Raw genomic sequence first — 23,854 nt, forward strand, 5'->3', positions numbered from 1 at the left:
CTAAGGAATCTCCACACTGATCTCCATAGTGGCTGAACTAGTTTACATTCCCACCAACAGTGTAAGAGTTCCTCTTTCCCTACATCTTTGCCAGCATTTAAGCCCCTGTTCTTAAGGAACTTACAGTGTAGTTCTGAGAGGTAAACAAGTAAATACATAACTGGTTATAAGTACTTTGAAAGAAAATAAGGCCTGGTAAGGGAGAGAGGGTGATATGGAGATAGGATTTGTATGAGATGGTCAGTGAGAGTTTTGAGTTCATTTTTGCTGTAAATAGCTGACTTTCAATAGACTCTTTATTAGGGAATGCTGGGGGAGAGATGTGGCAAGCAATTTGTTTATAGAATGGAGCTAGATGAAGCTGGAGACTTCAGGTACTCATGCTTTCAGTCTCTTAGGGTGCCTTTTTAAAATTTTTTACATTTATTTGTTTTGCAATATTGGGATTTGAACTCAGGGCACTCTACCACTAAGCTACAACACCCAGACCTTTTATCATTTGAGACAGAATCTTGCTAAATTGCCCAGGCTGGCCTCATACTTACAATCCTCCTGTCTCAGCCTCTCAAGTACTGGGCTACAGGCATGGGCCACTGTGCTTGGCTTTGGGAAGGTATGTGTATGTATACATGTATGTGTGTGTGTGTGTGTGTGTGTGTGTGTGTGTATATATACACACACATATATATAATTTTAGTGTATGTGGTACGGGCGATTGAACCTAGGGGCATTCTACCTCTGAGCTATATCTCCATCCTTTTTTATTTTGAGACAGGGTCTCACTAAATTACTATGCTATGGTAATTACCTATGATCATCCTGTCTTAGTCTCCTAAGAACTAGGATTAGAGACATGCATCACTGTGCTCAGCTGGGTAGAGATTTCTTAGGGTCACTCAGTGGTAGAGGCAAAGCTGGAACATTAGTTCCTGATACTGTTTATAGTGTTTTATACTTACACCATTTTATTCCAAGATGAAAGCAAAAAAGTAAAACCTCTCCAATACCAGGTTAGAAAAGTCTGTTTCTTACCTGAAAAGGATGTGAAGATAGGAACCAAGGCCAGTGAAAATATGCCACCATGCATGAAACTGTGTGGTAACACCTATAATAGGTGGAAACTTGTTTCGAAAGTCCCTGTGTGGAGAGGAAGAAAAATCATCATGCCAAAATTTAAAGATATTTAGCATTAGTGTTGACACTTTTAAAGCATTTTGAAGTATCATTCTCAAATAATGGCAAGTATTGAACATTCTTAAGTCTGCCCTATTGTTTATTTAAGTATATTCTGAGGAATAGTATTCCCAGTAGAAGTTCCATGAAGAAATGATTCTGTATTCAAATTAGTGCGAGAAATATTATATAGCTTATTGTCCTCTTAAGGATTTTTAATGCATATTAATAAAGGCTTTGAAAAGACTTACTATAAATATAAAATGTATCTTCTTTTCCCCCCTAGTAACTATCAATCCATAGAACTTGTTTTTTTTTTCCAGAGAATACTTATTAACACTCGTGTGTGTGTGTGTGTGTGTGTGTGTGTGTGTGTGTGTGTGTGTGTGTGTGTAGGGGGGGTTTGGTGGTACTCGGGTTCCTGGAAACCCTTACTACCTCTGGGCTACACTCCCAGACCTATTTTTTATATTTTTATTTGGAAACAGGGTATCTTAAGTCAGCGAGGCTGGCTTCGAACATGCGCGATCCTCCTGTCTCTATCTGCCAAGAACGGAGATTACAAGCATGCGCCACCACGCCCGGCTTATTAACACTCTTGGAACAAGTAATTTCTGGAGCATATTTTGGGAAAAACTAGTCTAGTTAGCTATCCACTGAAGAAGCTGGATATATATTTTTCCTGTAATAACTATTATTTCACCTCACATTCACTGATTCTTTGAGGAGGATATTATCAGCCTTGGTTTATAAATTAGGAATATAAAATTTAAAGAAAGTGAGTTGCCCAAATCACTCAGCTAATGGCACAGCTGGGCCTCAAAATCTAAAAAAATTTTTTTTGGGTGGTACTAGGGATTGAACCCATGGTAGGCAAGTACTCTATCACTGAGTTATAACCCTAGCTCCCTCCTACCCTTACATTTTTTTTATTTTGAGACTGTTAGTAAGTTGCCTAGGCTGGCCCTGAATTGCAATCTTGCTTCAGCTTTCCAAGCAGATGGGATTATAGGTATTATCGTACCAGCTTGTATATATTTTAAAAATGTCAACAATGGTAAAAAAAAATTCATTTCAGGGTACTGATATATTTTTTTTTTTTATCACTGGGGATTGAACCAGATCTGTCACATGCTAGGTGCTCGACCACTGAGCTATATTGCTCAGTCCTTTTCTCTTTATCTTGAAATAGAGTCTTGCTAAATTGCCCAGGCTGGTCTTGAACTTGCAGTTCTCTTGCCCTAGCCTCCTAAGTAGCTGGGATTACAGGTGTGTGCCACCTTGCCTGGCTCAGAGAACTGATATATTTATATGCCTATAAAACTCTGCTTAGTACAATGATTCCAAAAATACTTTTCAAGGAATGAAAACAAATCTTACCTTAGTGAATCACAAAAGATGTTATCTATGTTCCATAATAAAAATCCCAATAAAAATAAGCCCAAGGATGTATAACCCAGTCCTCTAAGCCATGGATAAACCCTGTGGAGGGGAAAAAAAAGACAAAATGAGGTTTTCTCAAGTCGTATTATATCACAGCTTGAAGTCATCGGGTTTCATAAGGAAAATTGTTCATTAGCATTAAAAGGAAACTCAGGGTTTTCATTAGTATTGAAAGCAAATTCGTCTATAAAATTCTTTAATGCATTTGCCAAATCACTGCCCTTCCCTCCTTGTTCTGAGATAGGTCTTGCTATGTTGCCTAAGTTGGTCTCATACTCCTGGGCTCAAGTGATTATCCTGCCTCAGCCTTCTGAGTAGCTTATATTGTAGATGTGCACTACTGGGCCTGGCTATTTGTCAAATATATTTAGCCATTAAAAGGTACTGAGAAAGAATGAGCCACCAAGACTTTGCTGGGTATATTGTGGGAAGGTAATCTGAAAGTACCCAATGACTTTTTCAGTGTCCTGGAGGAGATGGTAATGGTAGGTTTAGAATTAACATGGACTGAGTCACATGCTATTAGGCATTGAAGTTAAAGCACACACTCATTAAATCACTTAATAATATATACTGAAAGCTTACTATGTGCTAGGCATTGTTCTGAACATTTGAGAGGTTAGCAGTGAGTAAGACAAGGTTCCAGCTCTCAAGGAACTTACAGACTAGCTGGGAGGGTAAATAAGTAAATATGCAACTGGTTATAAATGTTTTGAAGAACAAAAAGCCATGGTAAGGAGAGGGTAATATGGAGGTATTATTTGGATGGCCTATGCATACAAAAACACATACTTCAAAATCCTTATTTATTTTTTTGCGGAACTAGGGAATGAACTCAGGGGCAGTCTACCTCTGAGCTACAACCCCAGCCCTATTTTTTATTCTTTATTTTGAAACAGTCTCTCTAAGTTGTAGAGGGCCTCACTAAGTAGCTGAGGCTGGCTGTGAACCTTCAGTCCTCCTGTCTCAGCCTCCCAAATGCTGGGATTACAAGCATGCGCCACCACACCCAGCTCAAAATCTTTAAATCAACTCTGTGAGGTTTATTCTTTTTACTTCACTGATGAGGAAACTGAAGCTTGAAGGTGAGTTACCCAAAATAATAATAGACCTTATATAATATTTTCAGTAAGATAAACTGTCTATTCAACACATACATCTGATGAGTACATCTGTATATAGTCATGAAACTACCACTCTAATCAAGATAATATACTATTACCTCTAGAAACAGTTGCAGTTTTTGGAATGGAATCATAGCATATGTATCCCCCCCACCCCCAACCCTCTGCCAGTACTGGGGGTTGAACTCAGGCATTTCTACCTGCAAGCTACACCTTAGTTCTACTTTATTTCTTACTTTGAAACAGGGTCTTGCTAAATCTCTAAGGCTGACCTTGAACCTGCAATCCTCTTGTCTCAGCCTCCCAAGTACTGGAATTACAGGTATGCCCAGCCCATATATGCTCTTATTGTATGGAGTTTTCCTTTGGCACTTTGAGCTTTATCCATGTCTTTTACGTGTACTGATACTTCATTTCCTTTTATTCCTGGGTAGTATGCATTGCATGGATGCAGCACAATTTGTTTATCTGTCCAAGTACTAGTGCACATTTTCATTTCAAGTGACCATTACAAATAAAGCAGCTATGAACATTTGTAATTAAAACCTTGTGTGGAAATACACTTCATTTCTCTTGGGCAGACAGCTAGGAGAAGAATAGCTGAGTTGTACAGCAGATATGTTTGACTCTTTTTCTTTTCAGACATAGATTTATTTAGGAAAGTTAGAAATACACATTCAAGGGAGAAGCAGTCTGCCTAAAAGAAAGATGAAAAATGTTTGACCTAAACTTTTTTTTTGGTATTGGATATTGAAATCCAAGAGTACCTGGATTTAAATTTTATTTTGAAAGCCAGGTATAATGGTTCATGCTTGTAATCCCAGTACTTGGCAGGCTGAGACAGGAGGATCGCAGGTTCAAAGCCAGCCTCAGCTACTTAGTGAGGCCCTCCACAACTTAGCAAGACCGCGTTTCAAAATAAAGAATTAAAAATAGGGCTGAGGGTGTAGCTTGAAGGTGGAATGCCCCTGGTTTCAATCCCCAGAAACTGCAAAACCAAAACCAAACAGGTTTTGCTAGGTTGCTCAGGCTAGCATCCTCCTGCCTCAGCTTCCCAGATAGCTGTGAAGACCGGTTTACAACATCTTGCCTGGCTAAAAAGTTTGACTTTTTAAGATATTGACAAACCGTCTGTGTGTGTGTGTGTGTGTCCCTGTGTCTAGTACATGATAGGCAAGCATGCTGTCACTGAGCTATAATATCCCCAGGCCCCAACCAAGTGATAGCACCAATCTATATTTCCACCAATTCCAAATCCTCAATGCCCAACTATGTCAGTCTTTTTTGTTTTAGCTCTTCTAGTAGTGGCATCTATTGTGTCTTTTCTTTTTTCTTTTCTTGTGATACTGAGGACTGAAAACAGTGCCGCTTTACCACTGAATTACACTCCCAACCCTCAAACTTGTGATCCTCCTGCTTCACCCTCCTCAGATTTGAGGTCAGCCAAAGCAACTTGGCAAGGCCGTTTCAAAATAAAACAATAAAGTAAGTCTGGGGGTATAGTTCAGGGATAGAACACCCCTGGGTTCAATCCCCAGTCCTCTTCCACCACCTAAAAAACTACTGTAGATTATTCTAGATCATTTGAATCCCATGTAAATGTCAGAATCAAATTAATTGTGACTATACTGAACCTACAAAAAAACCTCAAATTGACATCTGGCCAAAAAGTACCCCTCCACAGATGCACACAGACACACACACAGACACAGACACACACACACACAGACACAGACACACACACACACCCCGCTTTGGCAGCGCTGAAGATTGAATCCAGGGCCTTGTGTGTGCTAGGCAAGCACTCTCCCACTGAGCTACTTCCCAGATCTAAGAAAGTTATACCCTTTTCTTTGTTACTGTGGATACCCTTTTCTTTGGAACCCAGAGGCATTCTACCTCTGAGCTACAAACCTAGCTCTTTTTATTTTGAAACAGCGTCTCATTAAGTTGTTGAGAGCCTCACTAAGTTGCTGAGGCTGGCGTCAAACCTGCAAATTCTCCTGTTTCAGTTTCCTAGGTACTGAGATTACAGGCATGTGCCTCTGCACCCAGTGATTGTTCCCTTTTATTACTAGTCTGTAAGGTCTTTCGTTTTTATTTATGATCTTATGAAAAGCTCTTAAGTAGGTGTTGAATTTTACATTTTTTCCTATAAATCCACTAGTATCATCATGTAGTTTTTTCTTTCACAACAGATCTTTTCAAATATTTTTATTTTAGTTATAAGTATTTATATATAAATGAATACAAAAGCTATTTAAAAACCATCAGAAAAGCACAAACCTGACAAAGTATGAAAATATATTACTAACACTATTTGATGTGTGTGTGTGTGTGTGTGTGTGTGTGTGTGTGTGTGTTCTTTTGGAAGTACTGGGGATGGGAACCCAGGGGCATTTTACCTCCGAGCTACACCCCCAGCCCTATTTTTTTATTCTTTACTTTAAACAAGGTCTCACTAAGTTGCAGAGGGCCTCACTAAGTAGCTGAGGCTGGCCCAGAATTTGCCTGTCCCGACTCAGCTTCCCAAGTACTGGGATCCCAAGCATGTGCCACCACACTTGGCTTGATGTGGGTTCTTAAGAGAAGATGAGCTTAACAGAGTCACAGTTCGGTTATAGCCTTTCAGAGAGTTTACTATAACCCCCAATTGGGGAAGACAAGAATGAGTCTCAGGAAACACAGGGCTCAACACAGAGAAAGCACCTGGCAAGGTGGCAGTGTGTGCTTTGTGTGGAATGTGACAAAATTATGGGAGTGTGCTAGAGCATCTCATGCTGACCTTGAGCCAAAGTTCTGCCAGGGGGCCCACAAGAGCCTAAGCCCCCCATGAAGTATGAATAGCATCTCCTTCTTCAAAAATTTATTTTAAGATTATTTGGATCAATATGTGTAATTGGAATTTTATGTATAAGCATTATTAACTAAAACAGGTGTGTGATGGCTTGTGAGAGACTCAGTCAGCAAAGAATTTTTCCCCAAGGCCAAAGTCTGGGCCAAAAGATTCAGTTCAAAATGACCTTAGCTTGAGCCAACATATAAGATTAGGTTCAAGCTGACAAAGCTTACTTTCTATGATTCATTAAATGTCTGGCACCCTGTCCTGAGGTCTGTTAAAGAATCTTTTTTTTTCCCTTTGAACTTTGCTGCTTACGTGAATATGGTTTTTCTGTCCTGCATGAAAGAAAGTATAAAAATTGTTGTAAGTTCTGAATAAACAGAGTAGACTGCAGCTAGTCCGTGTGTCAGCGTCTCTCTCACGACCTCGACTTCTCTCCCACCAACACACGAACCCTGACTCTTGCTAGGGCAGGACCCCGGCAGGAGTGAACTGCTGTTTTCTGCTTCTAAACTTACTTACCATGGCCAATCTTCAGTTCTCAGGAGCAGTTCAAAGCAAAATTCTTCTGTGGGGTGAAATGTATGTCTTTGGTTATCCAGGTAGCAGGGCACGGAGGAAAGAGCAAGAACTTCATCAGCACATTATCCAGGCTTGCAAGCTAAGTACAGAGAAGATTCTGGGGACATACTACCCACATATTATCAGGTGCTAGCGTATAAAACACAGAAGGCCCACAAAATATCTGTGTCTGGAGTCACACTGCTTCATTCTGGACTGGCTGCCCATCCAATGTACAACCATCATCTGAGAAGTCCTTTGGGTTGGATGTCCTGTCTTTCCATGCCTCTTTTCTTTTTGAATTACGCTCTCATTTTGTGAAATACGTTCTCTATTAGGAGAGGGCTCCTGAGCAACAGTTTGTGTAATTTGAGAACTTCAATGTAAGAAAAACTATTTTTCTGTGTATTTTATTGAAAGTTGTTTGACACAGAGTTTGAGTGTGTGTTTGTGTATGTCACTGGGGTGCTCTACCACTGAGCAGCACTTTAACCCTTCTTATTTTGAAATTGGATCTTGCCAAGTTACTGTAAACTGGCTTCAAACCTGTTAGACCCCTGTCTCAGGCTCCCAAGTACTGGGATTACACAGATATAGCACTATGCCTGTTTGACTATACAAATCTTTTTTTTTTTTTTTTTTAATTTTAGGTTAGAAATCTTTTTTTTTTTTTTTTTTTTTTTTTTTTTTTAATGTGGTACTGGGGATTGAAGCCAGGGAAACACTACCTACAAACTACACCCTAACCCTTTATAAGTTGCTGAGGCTGTCTTCAAACCTGTGATCCTTCTGTCTCAGCCTCCTGCATACTGGTGTCACCACACCCAACTTATCTTTTTTCTTTTCCTTCTCTTTTCTTCTTTCCTTTCTTTTCCCTCCCTCCTTCCTTCCTCCCCCTGCCCTTTGTCCCTTCCTTGTGATTGAACCCAGGGGCATTCTACTTCTGAGCTACATACCCAGACCTATTTTATTTTCATTCTGAAACAGGGCCTCATTAAGTTGCTGAGGCTGGCCTCAAACCATGATCCTTTTGTCTCAGCTTCCTAAGTGCTGGGCTTACAGGCATGTACCACTGTGCCCAGCAGAAAAAAATTTTCTCTAGAAATTTGAGGGCATTGATCTACTGTTTCCTAGTTTCTAACGTTGCCTTGTTAAGTCCAAAGCCATTCTGATTTTCAAACCTTTGTATGTCCACTTGTTCCTAAATTCCATAAACTTGCCCAATCTTCCTTGTTAAAGAATTTTGAAAATGGCATGGATGTATTCTCCTTGGGTACCCAGTGGACTCTTTCATTCTAATAACCATGTCCTTCAAATATAGGATATTTTTATTAATTTATTTTGGTGATTTTTCTATTCAATTTTTTCTATACTCTGCCTCTCACCTCTTTTTGTGATACTGGTGGTTTGTATCCAGGGGCTTCCTTGCACATGCTAGGCAAGTACTCTATCACTAAGACATCCTCAGATTTTAAAACTTTTATTTATTTTTGGTGTGTGGTACTGGGGACTGAACTCACCAAATTCTACCTCCAAGCTACACATACATCCCTATTTTTTTAAAAATAGGGTCTTTCTAAATTGCTGAGACCTCATACCTGTGATCATCTTGTCTCATCTTCCTAAGTACTGGGATTATAGATGTGTGCCACAAATCCAAGTTTGTTTTTTATTTTAAGACAGGACTGAGCTAAATTGTCTAGGGTGGCCTTGAATTTGTGACCTTCCTATCTTAGTCTCTCTAGTATTTGGGATTATAGGTGTGTGCAGCCGTGCCTACTTCTGGTCCCCCCTTTTAAAATGTTGGTTCTTCTTTTCTGGTTCAACATTATCTATTTAGTAATATTCCTTTTTTTTGTGGTACTGGAGATGGAACCTAGGGGCATTCTACCTCCCAGCTACACCCCCAGCCCTAGTTTTTATTCTTTATTTTGAAACAGGGTCTCACTGAGTTGCAAAGGGCCTCACTGAGTAGCTGAGGCTGTCCATGAATCACAATATTCCTGTCTCAGCCTCCCAAATGCCGGGATTACATGCGTGTGCCACCATGCCTGTCAATAATATTCCTTGGAAGACTCTTAAGTTTCCATTTCTTTCTCTTTCTGTCCTATAGCAAAGTGGATTTTTAAAATTATACCTTTATTGGTACATTGTAGCCTCATGTCATGATGCAGTTCAAAGTGATAGTAACTATGTACACACAGCACTTGGTGAGCTTGCCCCTGGCTCCCACATATGAACACGTCATCAATGGAAGTGTTTCTTTTATTAATTCTGTCCCTTCAAGGCTCCCCTAGACCCCCTCCATCACTCCATTGGGGTTTCTCCTCCATTATTCAAAATGGATTTTTATTTATTTATTGTTTTTGTATCAGTGACTGAATCCAAGAGCATTCTAACCCTAACCCTATCTATCTATCTATTTATTTATTTATTTATTTATTTATTTGTGAAACAGGGTCATGCTACATAGCTACATGCTAAGACTGGACTGGCCTTGAATCTACAATCCTGTCTCAGCCTCCCAAGCACTGGGATTATAGGTATGAACCACCACATCCAGCTTAGGGTATTTATTTATTTATTTATTTATTTATTTATTTAATTTTATTTAGGCTGGGCATGGTGGCGCATGCTTGTAATTCCAGCATTGGGGAGGCAGAGGCCAGAGGATCCCAATTCGTGGACAGCCTCAGCTACTTAGCGAGGCTCTTCTCAACTCAGTGAGACCCTGTTTCAAAAAAGAAGACTGAAAAATAGGGCTGGAGGTGTAGCTCAGAGGTTGAATGCCCCTGGGTTTCATCCCCAGTACTTCAAACACACACACACACACACACACACACACACACACACACACACACACACACATTTTTTTTTTTTTTTTTGTACTGAGGGTTGAACACAGGGGCATTCTATACCTAGTCCTTTTTATTTTTTATTTTGCAATAGAACCTTGCTTAGTTGCTGAGGCTGGCCTAAAACCTGCAATCCTCTTTTCTCAGCTTCCCAAATACTGGGCTATAGGCATGTACCGCCACACCCAGGCAAAGTGAACTTTCAAACTGGATCATCAAACCCTTCAATTAAGTTTTTCAATTTATGTTTTATTTACTTTTTTTTAGGTTCTGGGGGTTGAAGTCAGGGGCATTCTACCTCTGAGCTACACCACCAGAAGCCCTATTTTTTTTTATTTTGAAACAAGACCTCATTAAATTGCAGATGGCCTAAGTTGCTGGAGCTGGCCATAAACCTTCAATCCTCCTGTCTCAGCTTTCCAAGAACTGGAATTACAAGTGTGTGCTACCATGCCTGGCTCATTTTTATCATATTTTAAAATTTCATTTTTTTTGAATTTTCTAAAATATTTTTACAGTATCCTAGTGTTAAATAATAGGTAGAATAATCTGTGGGCATATTTATAAAATAATGTTATTTGTTTTTCAAATTTTCTTCTTCCTACATAAATTGTTTCCCTGAGCTATATCCCTAGCTCTTTTTATTGAGGCAGAGTCTCACTAAGTTGCCCAGGCTGGCCTCAAACTTGTGATCTTCCTGCCTCAGCCTTCTGCTTAGTTGGGATTATAGGCATATATCACTGCACTCAGCTGTCACCTCATTTTTAAGTCTAAAAAGAGATACTAACAATGTTTTTTTTTTTTGCAGGTCTAGAGATGGAACCCAGAGGCATTTGATCTCCAAGCTACACCCCCTGCCCTATTTTTTATTCTTTATTTTGAAACAGGGTCTCACTACGTTGTGGAGGGCCTCACTAAGTAGCTGAGGCTGTCCGCGAACCGCGATTCTCTGGTCTCAGCCTCCCGAATGCTGGGATTACAAAAGTGCACCACCACACCCGGCTATACTAACAATTTGACTACAGCCCTAAGTTTGTGTTTGAGGTCTTTGAACTGGTATCCTTTGCTGTAGAGTTATTTTGCTGTGCCAGTTTTTGGGAGATCCACAGTATCAGTATTTCTTAGGATTATTCATATTCCCTAAAAGAAAACTTTCAATTTTCTGCCTGGAAGTACTTACATTCAGCATCCAGAATGTATAAAGTTATGGAATTTCTTTGATTTCTATGGTATTCACAGGCTTTTAAAATAAATTTATTTAGCCAGGAGGGGTTGCTCACTCCTATAATACCAGTACATGGGAGGCTGAGGCAAGAGTATCATAGGTTTGAGGTCAGCCTCAGCAATTTAGCAAGGCCCTCAGCAACGTAAGTGAGACCATTTCAAAATAAAATAGGGGTGTATCTCAGAGGTAAAACACTCCTGGGTTCAATCCCCAGTACCACCCAAACAAAACAAAATAAAACACCCCCAACTTTACTATCATCTTGGTGGAGTTTGAGAAGGAAGCAAAATTAGATACTGGGTGATCTTTAATATGATGTCTTTGTTTTTTTCTTTAATTTCTTCCACTTATTATTTCTATCTTTCATTTATCTTCAGGTTTACTCTGTTGATCTGTTTTTTAATTCTTGAAGTTGTATGCTTAGTTCATTATTTTTCAATCTCCCTGTGTCTAAACATCTAAGGTTATAAATTTCTCTAAAAGAACCACTTTAGCTACATCCTACTTTGATTTGTAGTGTACTGTTTTCATTAGAATTCTATTTCAAGCACTTTCCCTTATGTTCATGCCAAAATTTAGGTCCTCATACATCCAGGCAAGTACTCTACCACTGAGCCCCATTCTTTTCTTAGCCCCATTCTGTTTTTCTGGATCGTCAAATGGCATCTTTCCCAAGAAGACTCTTGAGGTCACTTATTGAGGCTGGAGAAACGTCAGAGCCTAGACTGTGTTCTGCGGTACTTTTACCTTCACTGCTCTGAATTTTTCTTCCTTGTTTGTTAGGGAGGGGAGATGGTTCTTGAAAACCAGTTAAATTTGTTTCTTTCAAATCTCACAGTAAAATGGATAAATCAGAAAGATGTGCTCTTTTGCAAACTCTTTGCACAGAATTGGGACTGTGCCTACTCCAGTTGGAGAGGCATGTAGTAAATAGGAAACTCAGAGTTAATATGAAAAACTAGCATCACTTGAGGCTTGCAAGCAGAAGAGTCTTGGGAACAGCCAGGTTCCCTTTGGCATGGTGAAACCACAAAGGTGCATTTCTTTACAAATTCTCAGAGGAATCATATTTTTTTCCTTGCCTAAAACTGAGGCAGAAAGACAAGTTGCCATATTACCTTCTTTTACTGGAGAACAAATGTTTTTCTGGCCCAGTCCTTCACTGATTGTAACCTCTTTGATGGTCCTTGCTTTACGTGTATGTGTCAGGTGATGGGGAAACCGTTCCAACTCTTCATCTTAAATGTGCCGGAACCTTGCTCTTCTATCTATTTTCAGGCTATTGAAACTGGAAGTTTTGGTTCCTGGTGTCTTCGAATGCCTTCAAGTCGATCATGATGTAAGCAGCTCATTTATCACTCTAGTTTGCAGCTCCTTCTTTGATTTGATGCTTTGAAATTCTCTTTATCCTTCTTTAAGTTCAACTAAGCATTTCAAGAATGTTTGTTGTATTTTACCCAGAATTTCTAGGTTGTTTTTTTTTTTTAAACAGGAGGAACTTTTAGATGATCTTATCAGACAAAGATTTTAAAAAACAAACACAGCTTTTAGAATTTCATTTTGATGTTAAAAATCTTTATGGATAAGCACACTCTTGGGTTCCAGGGATTACCAAGTTAACTAAGCCTCTAAGATGTCACAATGTAGTTGGGTAGATGGATGAGTCAGCAATGAACAATGCAAAATGAAACAGTCACCAAGTGGAGATGTAAGAAAGAAGCTACTACAAGGCAAACAAAAGAAAGGAGTATGTATTTCAAAGGATTGTCACCAAGTACTTTTTAAAGGTCTGCCACTTTTATTTCTAAAGGTACTAATTTTCCATCTATCAGACCTGATTTATGTCAAGACTGTGTTGTTTTATGTTCTTTACATTTCTCCAAGGTGCCCAGATTGAAAACAGAATAAGTGGCACTTCTGCTTCCAGGAAGATACACCTTTTCCTATTCTTTCCTCTAAATACAAAAAAGTTGTCTGGGTATGGTGTTAGACACTTGTAATCCCAATACTTGGGAGACTGGGACAGGAGGATTGCAGGTTTGCGGCCACCCTCAGCTACTTAACTAAGTACAACTCACTAAGTTGTGCAATTGAGGCTTTGCATCACTAGTGAGTCTCTGTTTCAAAATAAAGGAGAAAAAATAGGGTTAGGTGTGTATCTCAGAGGTAGAATGCCCTTTGATTCAATCCCTAGTACCACAAAACAAAAAATCAAAAAAGACCTGTATTCTATATACAAAATAAATAGTAGAAGGCTAAAAGGTGAATAAAAGAAGTTAGACTAGCTAGGGACCCTGAGACCTTCAAAATAAAACAGTGGTTAAGTTTCCTGTGTTTTCTTAAGTTAATATTGCTTTTAATTGACAAATCATAAGTGCATACACTATGGGCAAAATATGATGCCCTGATATATATATATATATACACACACACACACATACATACATACATACATACATCGCCTGGAATAATTAAATCAGGCTAATTAACATATCACTTTACTTACCAATTTTTTGTGGCAAGACATTTGAAATTTACTCTTAGCTCCCTCTCTCCCATTCATCCATAATAGGGATTAAACCCAGGGTGCTCTATGCCCCCAGCCCTTTTATTTTTTATTTTCATAAGTATCTCTATAAGTTGCCAAGGCTGATTTCCAACTTATCATCCTCCTTCCTCAGCCTCCTGATGGAACAGATACCCACCTTTCTAAAGCTATTTTGAAATATACAGCATTACTGATTATAGTCATTCTGATATGTGATAATTCTTAAAAACTTATTCCTCCTAACTAAAACTTTGTAGCCTCTGACCAAAATCTCCTCATTCCTTTCCTCCTCCTCCTCTTTAGGCTCTGATAACCCCCAATTTACCCAATACTTTTATGAGTTCCACTTTTTAAGATTCCATATGTAAGTGAGATCATGTGTTGACTTTTTATGTCTAGCTTTTTTCACTTAGTGTACCTGGTGTTCTCCAGGTTATCACAAGGAGAAGGCTGACTCACTACTGGAGCTATGAGGCTGTGAGCCAAGGAGCACGAACTAATCACCAGAAGCTAAGAAAAGGTAAGGAAGACAGAGGGAACAAACTCCTGAGATACTTTCATTTTGGCCTTTTGGCCTTTAGACCTGTGAGACATTAAGCTTCAGGGTTTTGTTTTGTTTTTATGGTACTGAGGATTGAACATAGGTGTTCTGCCTCTGGGCTACACTCCAATCTTTTTTTTTTTTTTTTTTGAAACAGAGTCTCACTAAGTTGCAGAGGGCCTTGCTAAGTTGTTGAGGCTGGCTGGGAATCTGTGATCCTTTTGTCTCAGCTTCCCAATTACTAGGATTAGAGGTGTGTGCCAACACACCTGGCTTAAATTTCAGGTGTTTTTTGGTTTGTTTATTTTGGTGGTATTGTGATATAACCAAGGAGCATTCTACCTCTGAGCTATACCCTCAGTACTACTTTATTCTTTTTTTTACTTTGAAACAGGATTTCACTAAGTTGCAGAGGGCCTTAATAAGTTTCGGTCACAAACCTGTGATTCTCCTCTCTCAGCCTCCCAAATACTGGGATAAATTTTTTTAAGCCACTTAGCTTGCAGCATTTTGTTAGGCCCTCCAAAATAAAGGCATAAGAAATACAAGCACATAAAAAGGAGGTAAAATTTCTGCACTTCATCAGAACTAGTAAAATGCTGACAATAGTAGATTCTGACAGGCTGTATATATATAAAGTAATACTTAGAGCAACCACTAAAAAACAAGATGAAGAGAAGTAGAAACACTTGAGATACACTAAAATGGAAATCTAAAACAATATTTAAACAACTCATAGGAAGGCAAGAAGAAAACAGAAACATAAAAACAGAGAACAAACAGAAAACAAAAAAAAAATGGCAGACTTCAGCCCTATTATATTAACATTTACATTAATGTGAGTGTTCTAAATACACTAAGCCAGACATGATGGTACATGCCTGTAATGTCAGTACTTGGGAGGCTGAGACAGGAGGAAAACAGGTTTGAAACTAACCTCAGCAACTTATCAAGACCCTGTTTTCAAATAAAACAAAAACGGGCCTGGGAGTGTAGCCCAGAGGTAGAAGACCTTTGGATTCCATTCCCAGTACCATAATATATAAACAAACAAACAAATAACCAGTTAAAAGAGACTGGAAGAGTGGATTAAAAAATATGACCCCTGTGGTGGCACACACTTGTAATCCCCGCGCTTGGGAGGTGGAGATAGGAGGATCGCGCAGGTTCGAAGCCAGCCTTGCTGGCTTAAAAGACCCTGTTTCCACAAAAAAACTATAAAAATAGGTCTGGGAGTGTAGCCCGTGGGAGTGTAGCCGGAGGTAGAAGGGCTTCCAGAAACCCCAGTACCACCAAAAAAAAAAAAAAAAAAAAAGACCCAATTATATGATGACCAAAGAAAGTTCACTTCAAATTTAACAATAAAGCCGGGCGTGGTGGTGCATGCTTGAAATCCCGGCGCTTGGGAGGCTGAGACAGGAAGATCACACAGGTTCGAAGCCAGCCTCAGCTACTTAGTGAGGCTCTCAGCAACTTAGTGAAACCCTGTTTCCAAATAAACTATAAAATAGGTCTGGGAGTGTAGTCCAGAGATAGAAAAGCCCCTGGGTTCCACCCCCAGTACCACACACACACACAAAAAATCACTGTGCATTAAATAACTAGCTTAGTAGACTTGGAGAGTACAAACTTTGCACATTTCAAAGAAAAGGACTGGCCCTTGGCTAGCTTGTGGGAAATAATATCTAAGTCCTTGAAAATTTTTGTGTAAATAAAATGTCTTTATATATTGACACTTTGGGCATGGACCAAAGTTTATGCTAATAAAATGATTGATTGTGAATATCAATTTTTGTTTGAGCAAGATTAATGGTAATAAGATGTAACCATGGGTGTAACAGCTTTGCTGAGTTTTCTGAGTCCTTCTAGTGAATCACTCAACCTGAGGGTAATTTTGGAGAACCTGATATAACAACCAGTAAGAGCGAATCAATACTTATAGAATATTTTATTTGACAATGGCAGAATACATACTCTTTTCAAGTACACATGAAACATATGCGAAGACATTCTTGGCATAACATAGTCCATAAGATAAACCTCAACAAATTTTTTCTTTTTTTGTTTTTGGTACTGGGGATTGAATACAGAGGAATTCTACCTCCAAGCTATATCCCCAGAGCCTATTTTATTTTTATTTTGAAACAGGATCTTACTAGGTTCAGATCTCACTGAAGTCTCATTAAGCTGCTGAGGCTGGTCTCAAACCTGCAATCCTGTCTCAGTCTTCTAAGTACTGGGATTACAGGCCTATACCACCACACCATCTAACATGTTTAAAAGATATGAAAACATAGAGTTCTTTTCTCACTACAATGGAATTGAATTAGAAGTCAATAAAAATAGTAACAAGAAATCTTCATACATACATTGAATGCTAAATCAACATACCTCTAAATATTCTATGAGTCAACGAGGAAGTCTCAAGAGAAATTAAAAAAGTAGAGCTGGGTGTGGTGATGTACACTTGGGAGATTAATACTTAGGAGATTGAGCTAGGAGGATCACAGGTTTGAGGACAGCCCCAGCACTAGAGATGCTTACCAACCTAGCAGAACCCTGATTCAAAACAAAAACTAAAAAAGGGCTGTGGGTGTAGCCTGGAAGTAGATTGCCCTTGGGTTTAATCTCTAGTAACACACACACACACACACACACACACACACACACACACACACACACACTGAAACACACACACACACACATACACACTGAACCAAAAATGAAAGTATGATATATGAAGTTGTGAGATGCAGCTAAAAAGTGCTGAAAAGGAAATTCACAGCACATTAAATGCTCATTAGGAAAGAACAAAGTCCAAAGTCAGTAATCTAAACTTCCACCTCAAGAACTTTGAAAAAGAAGAGCAAGACAAACCCATAGCAAGCAAAAGAAAGGATATAATTAAGAGCAGAAATCAATAAGCTTGAAAAAGATGAAAAGAGAGAAATGCAATCAAACAAAAATCATTTTTTCTCTTTTCTTTTTTAAAGGAGCAATGAGACAATTCTGGCAAGGCTGTTCAAAAGAGAAAGAGGCCGGGTGTGGTGGCACACGCTTGTAATCCCCGCGCTTGGGAGGTGAAGACAGGAGGATGGCGCAGGTTCGAAGCCAGCCGTGCACTGGCTTAAGAGACCCTGTTTCCAAATAAAAATATAAAAACATATAAAAATAGGTCTGGGAGTGTAGCTTGGAGGTAGAAGGGTTTCCAGGAATCCCAGTACCACCACCAAAAAAAAAAAAAAAAAAAAAAAAAAGAAAGAAAGAAAAAGAGAGAGAGAGAGAAGAAAATGGACTCACATATCACCAACATTAAAAGAAAAACAAAGGACTATTATAACCAACTCTATAAACATACATTTTAAGAACATAGACAAAGTGGAATGATGCCTCAAAAAACATAAACTTCCACAATTCACCTAATGTGAGATTATTTATATTTTATTTTATTTTATTTTTTGTAGTATTGGGGATGAAACCCAGGGACATTCTACCCTCAAGCTATAGCCCTAGCCCCATTTTTATACGTTATTTTATTCACTCTCACTGAGTTGCAAAGGGCCTAAGTAGATGAGGCTGTCTGCAAACCAGGATCTTCCTGTCTCAGCCTTCCAAATGCTGGGATTACAAAACTGTGCCACCATGCCCGGTAGAGACTGATTATTTAAATAGGCTTGTAATTATTAAGGAAACTGAATTTGTAATTTTAATGCCCCCCAAAATCACCCCTAGCCCCAAAAAGTTTCACTGGAGAATCAAACATTTAAAAAAGAATTAACACGCCAGGCATGGTGGCACACACTTGTAATCCCCATGCTTGGGACGCAGAGACAGGAGGATTGCGCAGGTTAAGACAGGCTTAAGAGACCCTGTTTCCAAATTTTAAAAAGTATAAAAATAGGTCTGGGAGTGTAACCCGGAGTTGTAGAAGGGTTTCCAGGAACCCTAGTACCAAAAAAAAAAAAAAAAAAAAAAAAAAAAGAATTAACACTAATTTTATATTTTCTTCCAAAAAACAGAAAAAGAGGAATATTTTTCAATTCATTAAATGAATACTCTGATATGGGCTTGGTGTGGAAGTGCATGCTATAATCCAGTACTTGGGAGGCTGAGACAGGAAGATCCACAGATTCAAGGCCAAACTTGGCAGTTTAGTGAGACCTTGTTCCAAAATAAAAAATAAAAGAGGTTATGGTTGCTTGGAGGTAGGAAATTCTTGGTTCAATCCCCAGTACAAAAAAAAAAAAAAAAAAAGAATCTCAACCTAAGCCTCAGACGTTATACAAAATTAGCTCAAAATAAATTATGTACTTATATGAAAAATGTAAAACAATCTTTAAGAAAAAAAGATAGGAGATAATCTTTGTTATCTACAGCTAGGAATAGAGTTCTTAGACTTGTTACCAAAAGCATGATCCATAAAAAGGGAAACTGAAAACTTGATCTCATCAAAATTAAAAATGTTTACACATTAAAAGACTTTGTAAAGAAGTTGAAAAGACAAGGTAGAGACTGGAAGAAAATATTTACAAACCATGTATTTGACAAAGAATTGCAATCTCAAAACTTAGCTGTAAAATCAAGAGAGACTGTCCTTTTAAACCCCGTTGCAAATAATCATGCAATGGGCAAGGATATTAAAACTATTCACCAAAAGGATATACTAATGGTAAATAAGCATATGAAGGTAATTTCAGTACAACTAGCCATTAGGGGAATGCAAATTAAAAGTACAAGATATTAGTGCTTGCCTATCAGAATGGATGAAATAAAAAATAGTGACAGCACTAAATGCTGGTGAGGATTCAGAGAACCGGATCACTCATGCACTGTTGGTAGGAATGAAAAAAATAGTACAGCCACTGAAAACAGTTCAGCTTTTTTGAAAAAAACTAAATGGTATACCATTACCATACAACCTAGCAATTCCACTCTGGGCCTTTATTCCAAAGAAATGAAAATCACAGTTCATACAAAACCATTTGTACAGATGTTCATAGCAGCTTTATTTATGATAGCCAAAACTAGAAATGATTTAAATATTACTCATAGATGAATGGTTAGATTGTGATACTATACCATGGAATACTACTTAGCAATGAATTACTGATACACTCAACAACTTCTACTAATCTCTGGAGAATTATGCCTAGTTCAAAAAACAATCTCAAGGTTATGTACTATATGATTACATTTATATGACATTCTTGAAATTTAAAAAATGGAGGACAGAGTAATGATTGCTAGGGCTGAGGACAAGGAGTGAAGGTGGGGTGAGGTGACAGAGAAGTAGGTGTGGCTAAAAAGGACAACACAGAGGTGCCTGTGGTGATGGAAATGTTTTGTTATCTTGACTCTATCAATGCCAAATCCTGGTTGTGATATTATACTATAGTTTTGCAAGATGCTATCACTCAAGGAAACTGAAGAAGTGCATAGAGGATCTCTTTTATTTCTGGCAAATGCATGCATTTCTACAATTATCTCATAATGAAAAAGTTTGTTTAAAGATAAAAAAATAAAAAATAAAAATTCATAAATCATGCTACTTATTTATTGAATACCTGCTTTATGGCCAGAACCTATTTAAGATGATCTCATGAATGTTATTTCTTATTAAATTTTCCATGCAACCTTATTAAAAATTGTGCTCATTTGTTTTTTACAGTACTGGGGATGGAACCCAGGGGCATTCAACCTCTGAGCTACACCCCCAGCCCTATTTTTTTTATTCTTTATTTTTAAACAGGGTCTCATTGAGTTGCAAAGAGTCTCACTAAGTAGCTGAGGCTGTCCGTGAACCATGATCCTCCTGCTTCAGCCTCCCAAATTACAAGTGTGCGCCACCACGCCCAGCAAAAATTGTACTCATTTTCCAAATGATCTTGGAATGCTGTTTCTTTGTGATATTAATAGTATTCCTCAAGAGGCATTATGAAAAAGAGGTGCCCCAATCACCTATGTTTGAGAAAAATAGAATAATAAAAAAATTATCAGATGGGCATAGTGGAGCACACCTATAATTGTAGTACTTGGGAGGCTGAGGAGGGAGGATCACAAGTTCACAGCCAGCTTGAGCAATCTTGTGAAGCTCTCTGCAATTTAGTAAGACCGTTTCAAAATAAAGGACAAAAAGACCTGGGGGTGTAGCTCAGAGGTTTAGAATGCCCCTGGATTCCATCTCTAAAACAACACATAAAAATATTATCTATAAGATTTTTCAAAGTCTTTAGTATCATAGTGAACATTATACATGTTCAAAAAGATGCATTGTACACAGTTTTCCTCAAGTTTCTTTAATTTTGGAACTACTGTTTTTATGTGATGCCCATTAACAACTTCCTTGAAGAAGTAGTATTTCTTAAACAATAATAAATGTTGGGTTACAGTTTCCTACCAGTCTCTCTACTGGAGTTAGGTTTGTGTGCATTATTTAAATTTAGGCTATAGACATACTATTATAAGCCTGAATATACTTATGGTTAGTAATCCAAACTACTTACCATGTAACAATATAAATAGATCGAAGTACTAATGCAAAGACCAAGAGTCCATACATGACCTGAACAAGAAAGAAAAAATAAAGTCAGTACAATTATTCTTTGGCAAACAAAGTATATTTGCTCTCCAAAATAGCCCTCTCAACTAAATGCAGATATCTATTATCTTCACGACAAAAATTACTTTGGCAAAATTACATGGCAAAAGTTACTTTATTTACATTTGTCTTGCCAATATCTGGCATTATTTTTACCTATTACACTTTATTTATTTGTTGTTGTACTGGGGATTGAACCCAGAGACATTATATCTGTAGCTGGGCTACAGCCCAGCTGGTCTTGTTAGGTTGATGAGAGTGTCACTACTTGCTGAGGCTGTCCTCAAACCTGATATTCCTACCTCAGCCTCCCAAGTACTGGTATTACCGGCATGTGTTACCATACCCAGCACTACATATTACATTTTAAGGTGATTTTTCTCACCTTATGTAATTAAGTCACACTAACCTCTGAGGAAAAATTAAGAGAATGCTTGTAAATAACCAACATCAGACGTCCTATGCCAATTTTTTTTTTTTTTTTTTTTTTTTTTGGTGGTACTGGGGTTCCTGGAAGCCCTTCTACCTCCGGGCTACACTCCCAGACCTATTTTTACATTTTTTATTTGGAAACAGGGTCTCCTAAGCCAGCGCGCGCGGCTGGCTTCGAACCCGCGTGATCCTCCTGTCTCTGCCTTCCAAGTGCGGGGATTATAAGCGTGCGCCACCACGCCCGGCATCCTATGCCAATTTTAATTCTGAATGCTTACATGAAATTTTAAATATCTCCTAAAAGCTTAAGAAATAACACATCTCTCCCCCCCACACTTCCTAGTTTCTTTCCTTCTCTTTAGCTTCATTTTCAGCAAATGAATGTGCTTCCAATTTTACAATAGTATCTCTGCATTCATATGTATCCTCCCTGCTACATTCCTTCTTCCATCCTTAGTCTTCAAAGATAGGGGTGCCTATTTCTTCTTGATTAAAGTTATCTATTCTTCTGTGTTCTTTGCTCCCATTTCTTGCTTTGGTCCTTCTTTCTCTTCTCTATTGAGCACTGGATGGGCATTACTACCTAGAAATTTAAGCCTACTGAGAACATTAAATTTTTTTTGTGTGTGTGTGATACTGGGGGTTGAACGCAGAGACATTCTACTTCCAAGCTACACCTCAATCCCTATTTTTTATTTCTTATTTGAAAACAGGGTCTCACTGGGTTGCTGAGAGCCTCACTAAATTGCTGAGGCTGGCTTTGAACCTGAGATCCTCCTGTATCAGCCTCCCAAGTACTGGGATAACAAGCCTGTGACACCACGCCCAGCCCATTAAACTTTTTTTTTTCTTTTTTCTTTTGTGGTACTGGGGGTGGAACCCAGGGGCTTTTCTACCTCCGGGCTATACTCCCAGACCTATTTTATACTTTATTTGGAAACAGGGTCTCACTAAGTTGCTAAGAGTCTCACTAAGTAGCTGAGGCTGGCTTCGAACCTGTGCGATCCTCCTATCTCAGCCTCCCAAGAGCTGGGATTACAAGCGTGTGCCACCACGCCTGGCTCCCATTAAACTTTTAAAGGTGTGAAATATTAACATTCCAAAAGTGCTGCAAGGAAAGGAAGATCCAACCTTCTCCCTTCCTTCCTTGGAAGAAATCACTCTTCTAACTTTCATAATAAACATTTTTAGATTTTTATTATATATTTGGTAACTTAAACTGGTCACCTAAATATACATGATTAAATAACAATTTGTCTTTTTTTTAATTTTGGTGGTACTGGGGTTCCTGGAAGCCCTTCTACCTCCGGGCTACACTCCCAGACCTATTTTATTTTTGGAAACAGGGTCTCTTAAGCCAGCGTGGCTGGCTTTGAACCTGCGTGATCCTCCTGTCTCCACCTCCCAAGCTCAGTGATTACAAGCATGCGCCACCACTCCTGGTGTCTTTTTTTAAATTTATAATAAAATTCTAATTAAGTTGAATCTAAAATTACAACAGAATACTGCTGTATGCATTTGTGTGTTTTGTCTTACAATTCAGTTATTTTGTTGTATGTTGTCATGTTTCATTAATTTTTGATGCCACATACCATTTATGCTTTTTGGGGGAGGGTTGCTGAGAATTAAACCCAGGACCTCATGCATGCTAGGCATGTACCTTACCACTGAATCCTCCAGCCTCACTCCATGCTATATGTTTTGTTTGTTTGTTTGTTTGTTTTTAGTATGTATGTGATACTGGGAATCAATTCAGGGTCATTCTACTACTGAGTTAGGTTCTTTGCCTTTTTATTTTAAAATAGGCTCTCATTAAGTTGCTCAGGCTAGCCTCAGACTTGAAATCTTGTTTCAGCCTCCTGAGTAGCTGTGAATTACAGACAAGTGCTACCTTGAGCCTAGCTTCATATTTTATCTTTTTGTTTTTGCTACTGGAGATTGAACCTAGGGGAATCCTACTTCTGAGCTACACCCCCAATCTATTTTATGTTTTATTTTGAATCAGGGTCTTGCTAACTTACTGAGGGTCTTGCTAAATTGCTGAGGCTGTCCTTGAACCTGCAATCCTCCTGTCTTAGTCTCCCAAATATTGGGATTACAGGTGTGTACCATCATATTGGCTTCATAATTTTTTAATGGTACTTGGAATTGAACATTCTAAGTTATGCTTCTAGGATGATTATTTTATTTTTATTTTAAAACAAAGTCTTGCTAGGTTGCTGACTCGCTAAGATAAGGGGCTGGTCTGGAACCCACGATCCAGTCTGTATTTCTCTATATAATTACCTCTACCATAATTCATACTTTTTAAGCTATTATATTGCAGTTTAGAATCCTCTCATTTAAAAATTAACTTCCTTTAGCATTTCTTTTAAGGTAGGACCAGTGTTGATGAACTGATTTAGCTTTAATTTGGCTGGAGAATTCTTTACTCTCCTTTGGTTTTGAAATATAGTAATTTTCATTCAGCACTTTGAATATATCATCTGACTTACTTCTTGTTTGTTAAGAT

At 38.5% G+C, this 23,854-nt stretch overlaps 1 protein-coding gene across 2 annotated transcripts in view; it reads right to left on the reverse strand.

The window, feature by feature from the left end:
• The window catches only part of ACER3 (alkaline ceramidase 3), a gene marked incomplete at both ends in the record, with an annotated part of 127,750 nt that overhangs the window by 13,592 nt on the left and 90,304 nt on the right, over window positions 1-23,854 (reverse strand). For both annotated transcript variants that reach the window (XM_080697181.1, XM_080697180.1), the window contains 3 exons: window positions 1,033-1,137; window positions 2,554-2,655; window positions 20,816-20,874. In XM_080697181.1, coding sequence (XP_080553307.1) covers window positions 1,033-1,137; window positions 2,554-2,655; window positions 20,816-20,874 — 266 coding nt within the window. The remainder of the gene's footprint in view (window positions 1-1,032; window positions 1,138-2,553; window positions 2,656-20,815; window positions 20,875-23,854) is intronic.

Source organism: Muscardinus avellanarius, assembly GCF_963383645.1.
Source record: "Muscardinus avellanarius genome assembly, chromosome: 1".
Classification (NCBI taxonomy): Eukaryota; Metazoa; Chordata; class Mammalia; order Rodentia; family Gliridae; genus Muscardinus; species Muscardinus avellanarius.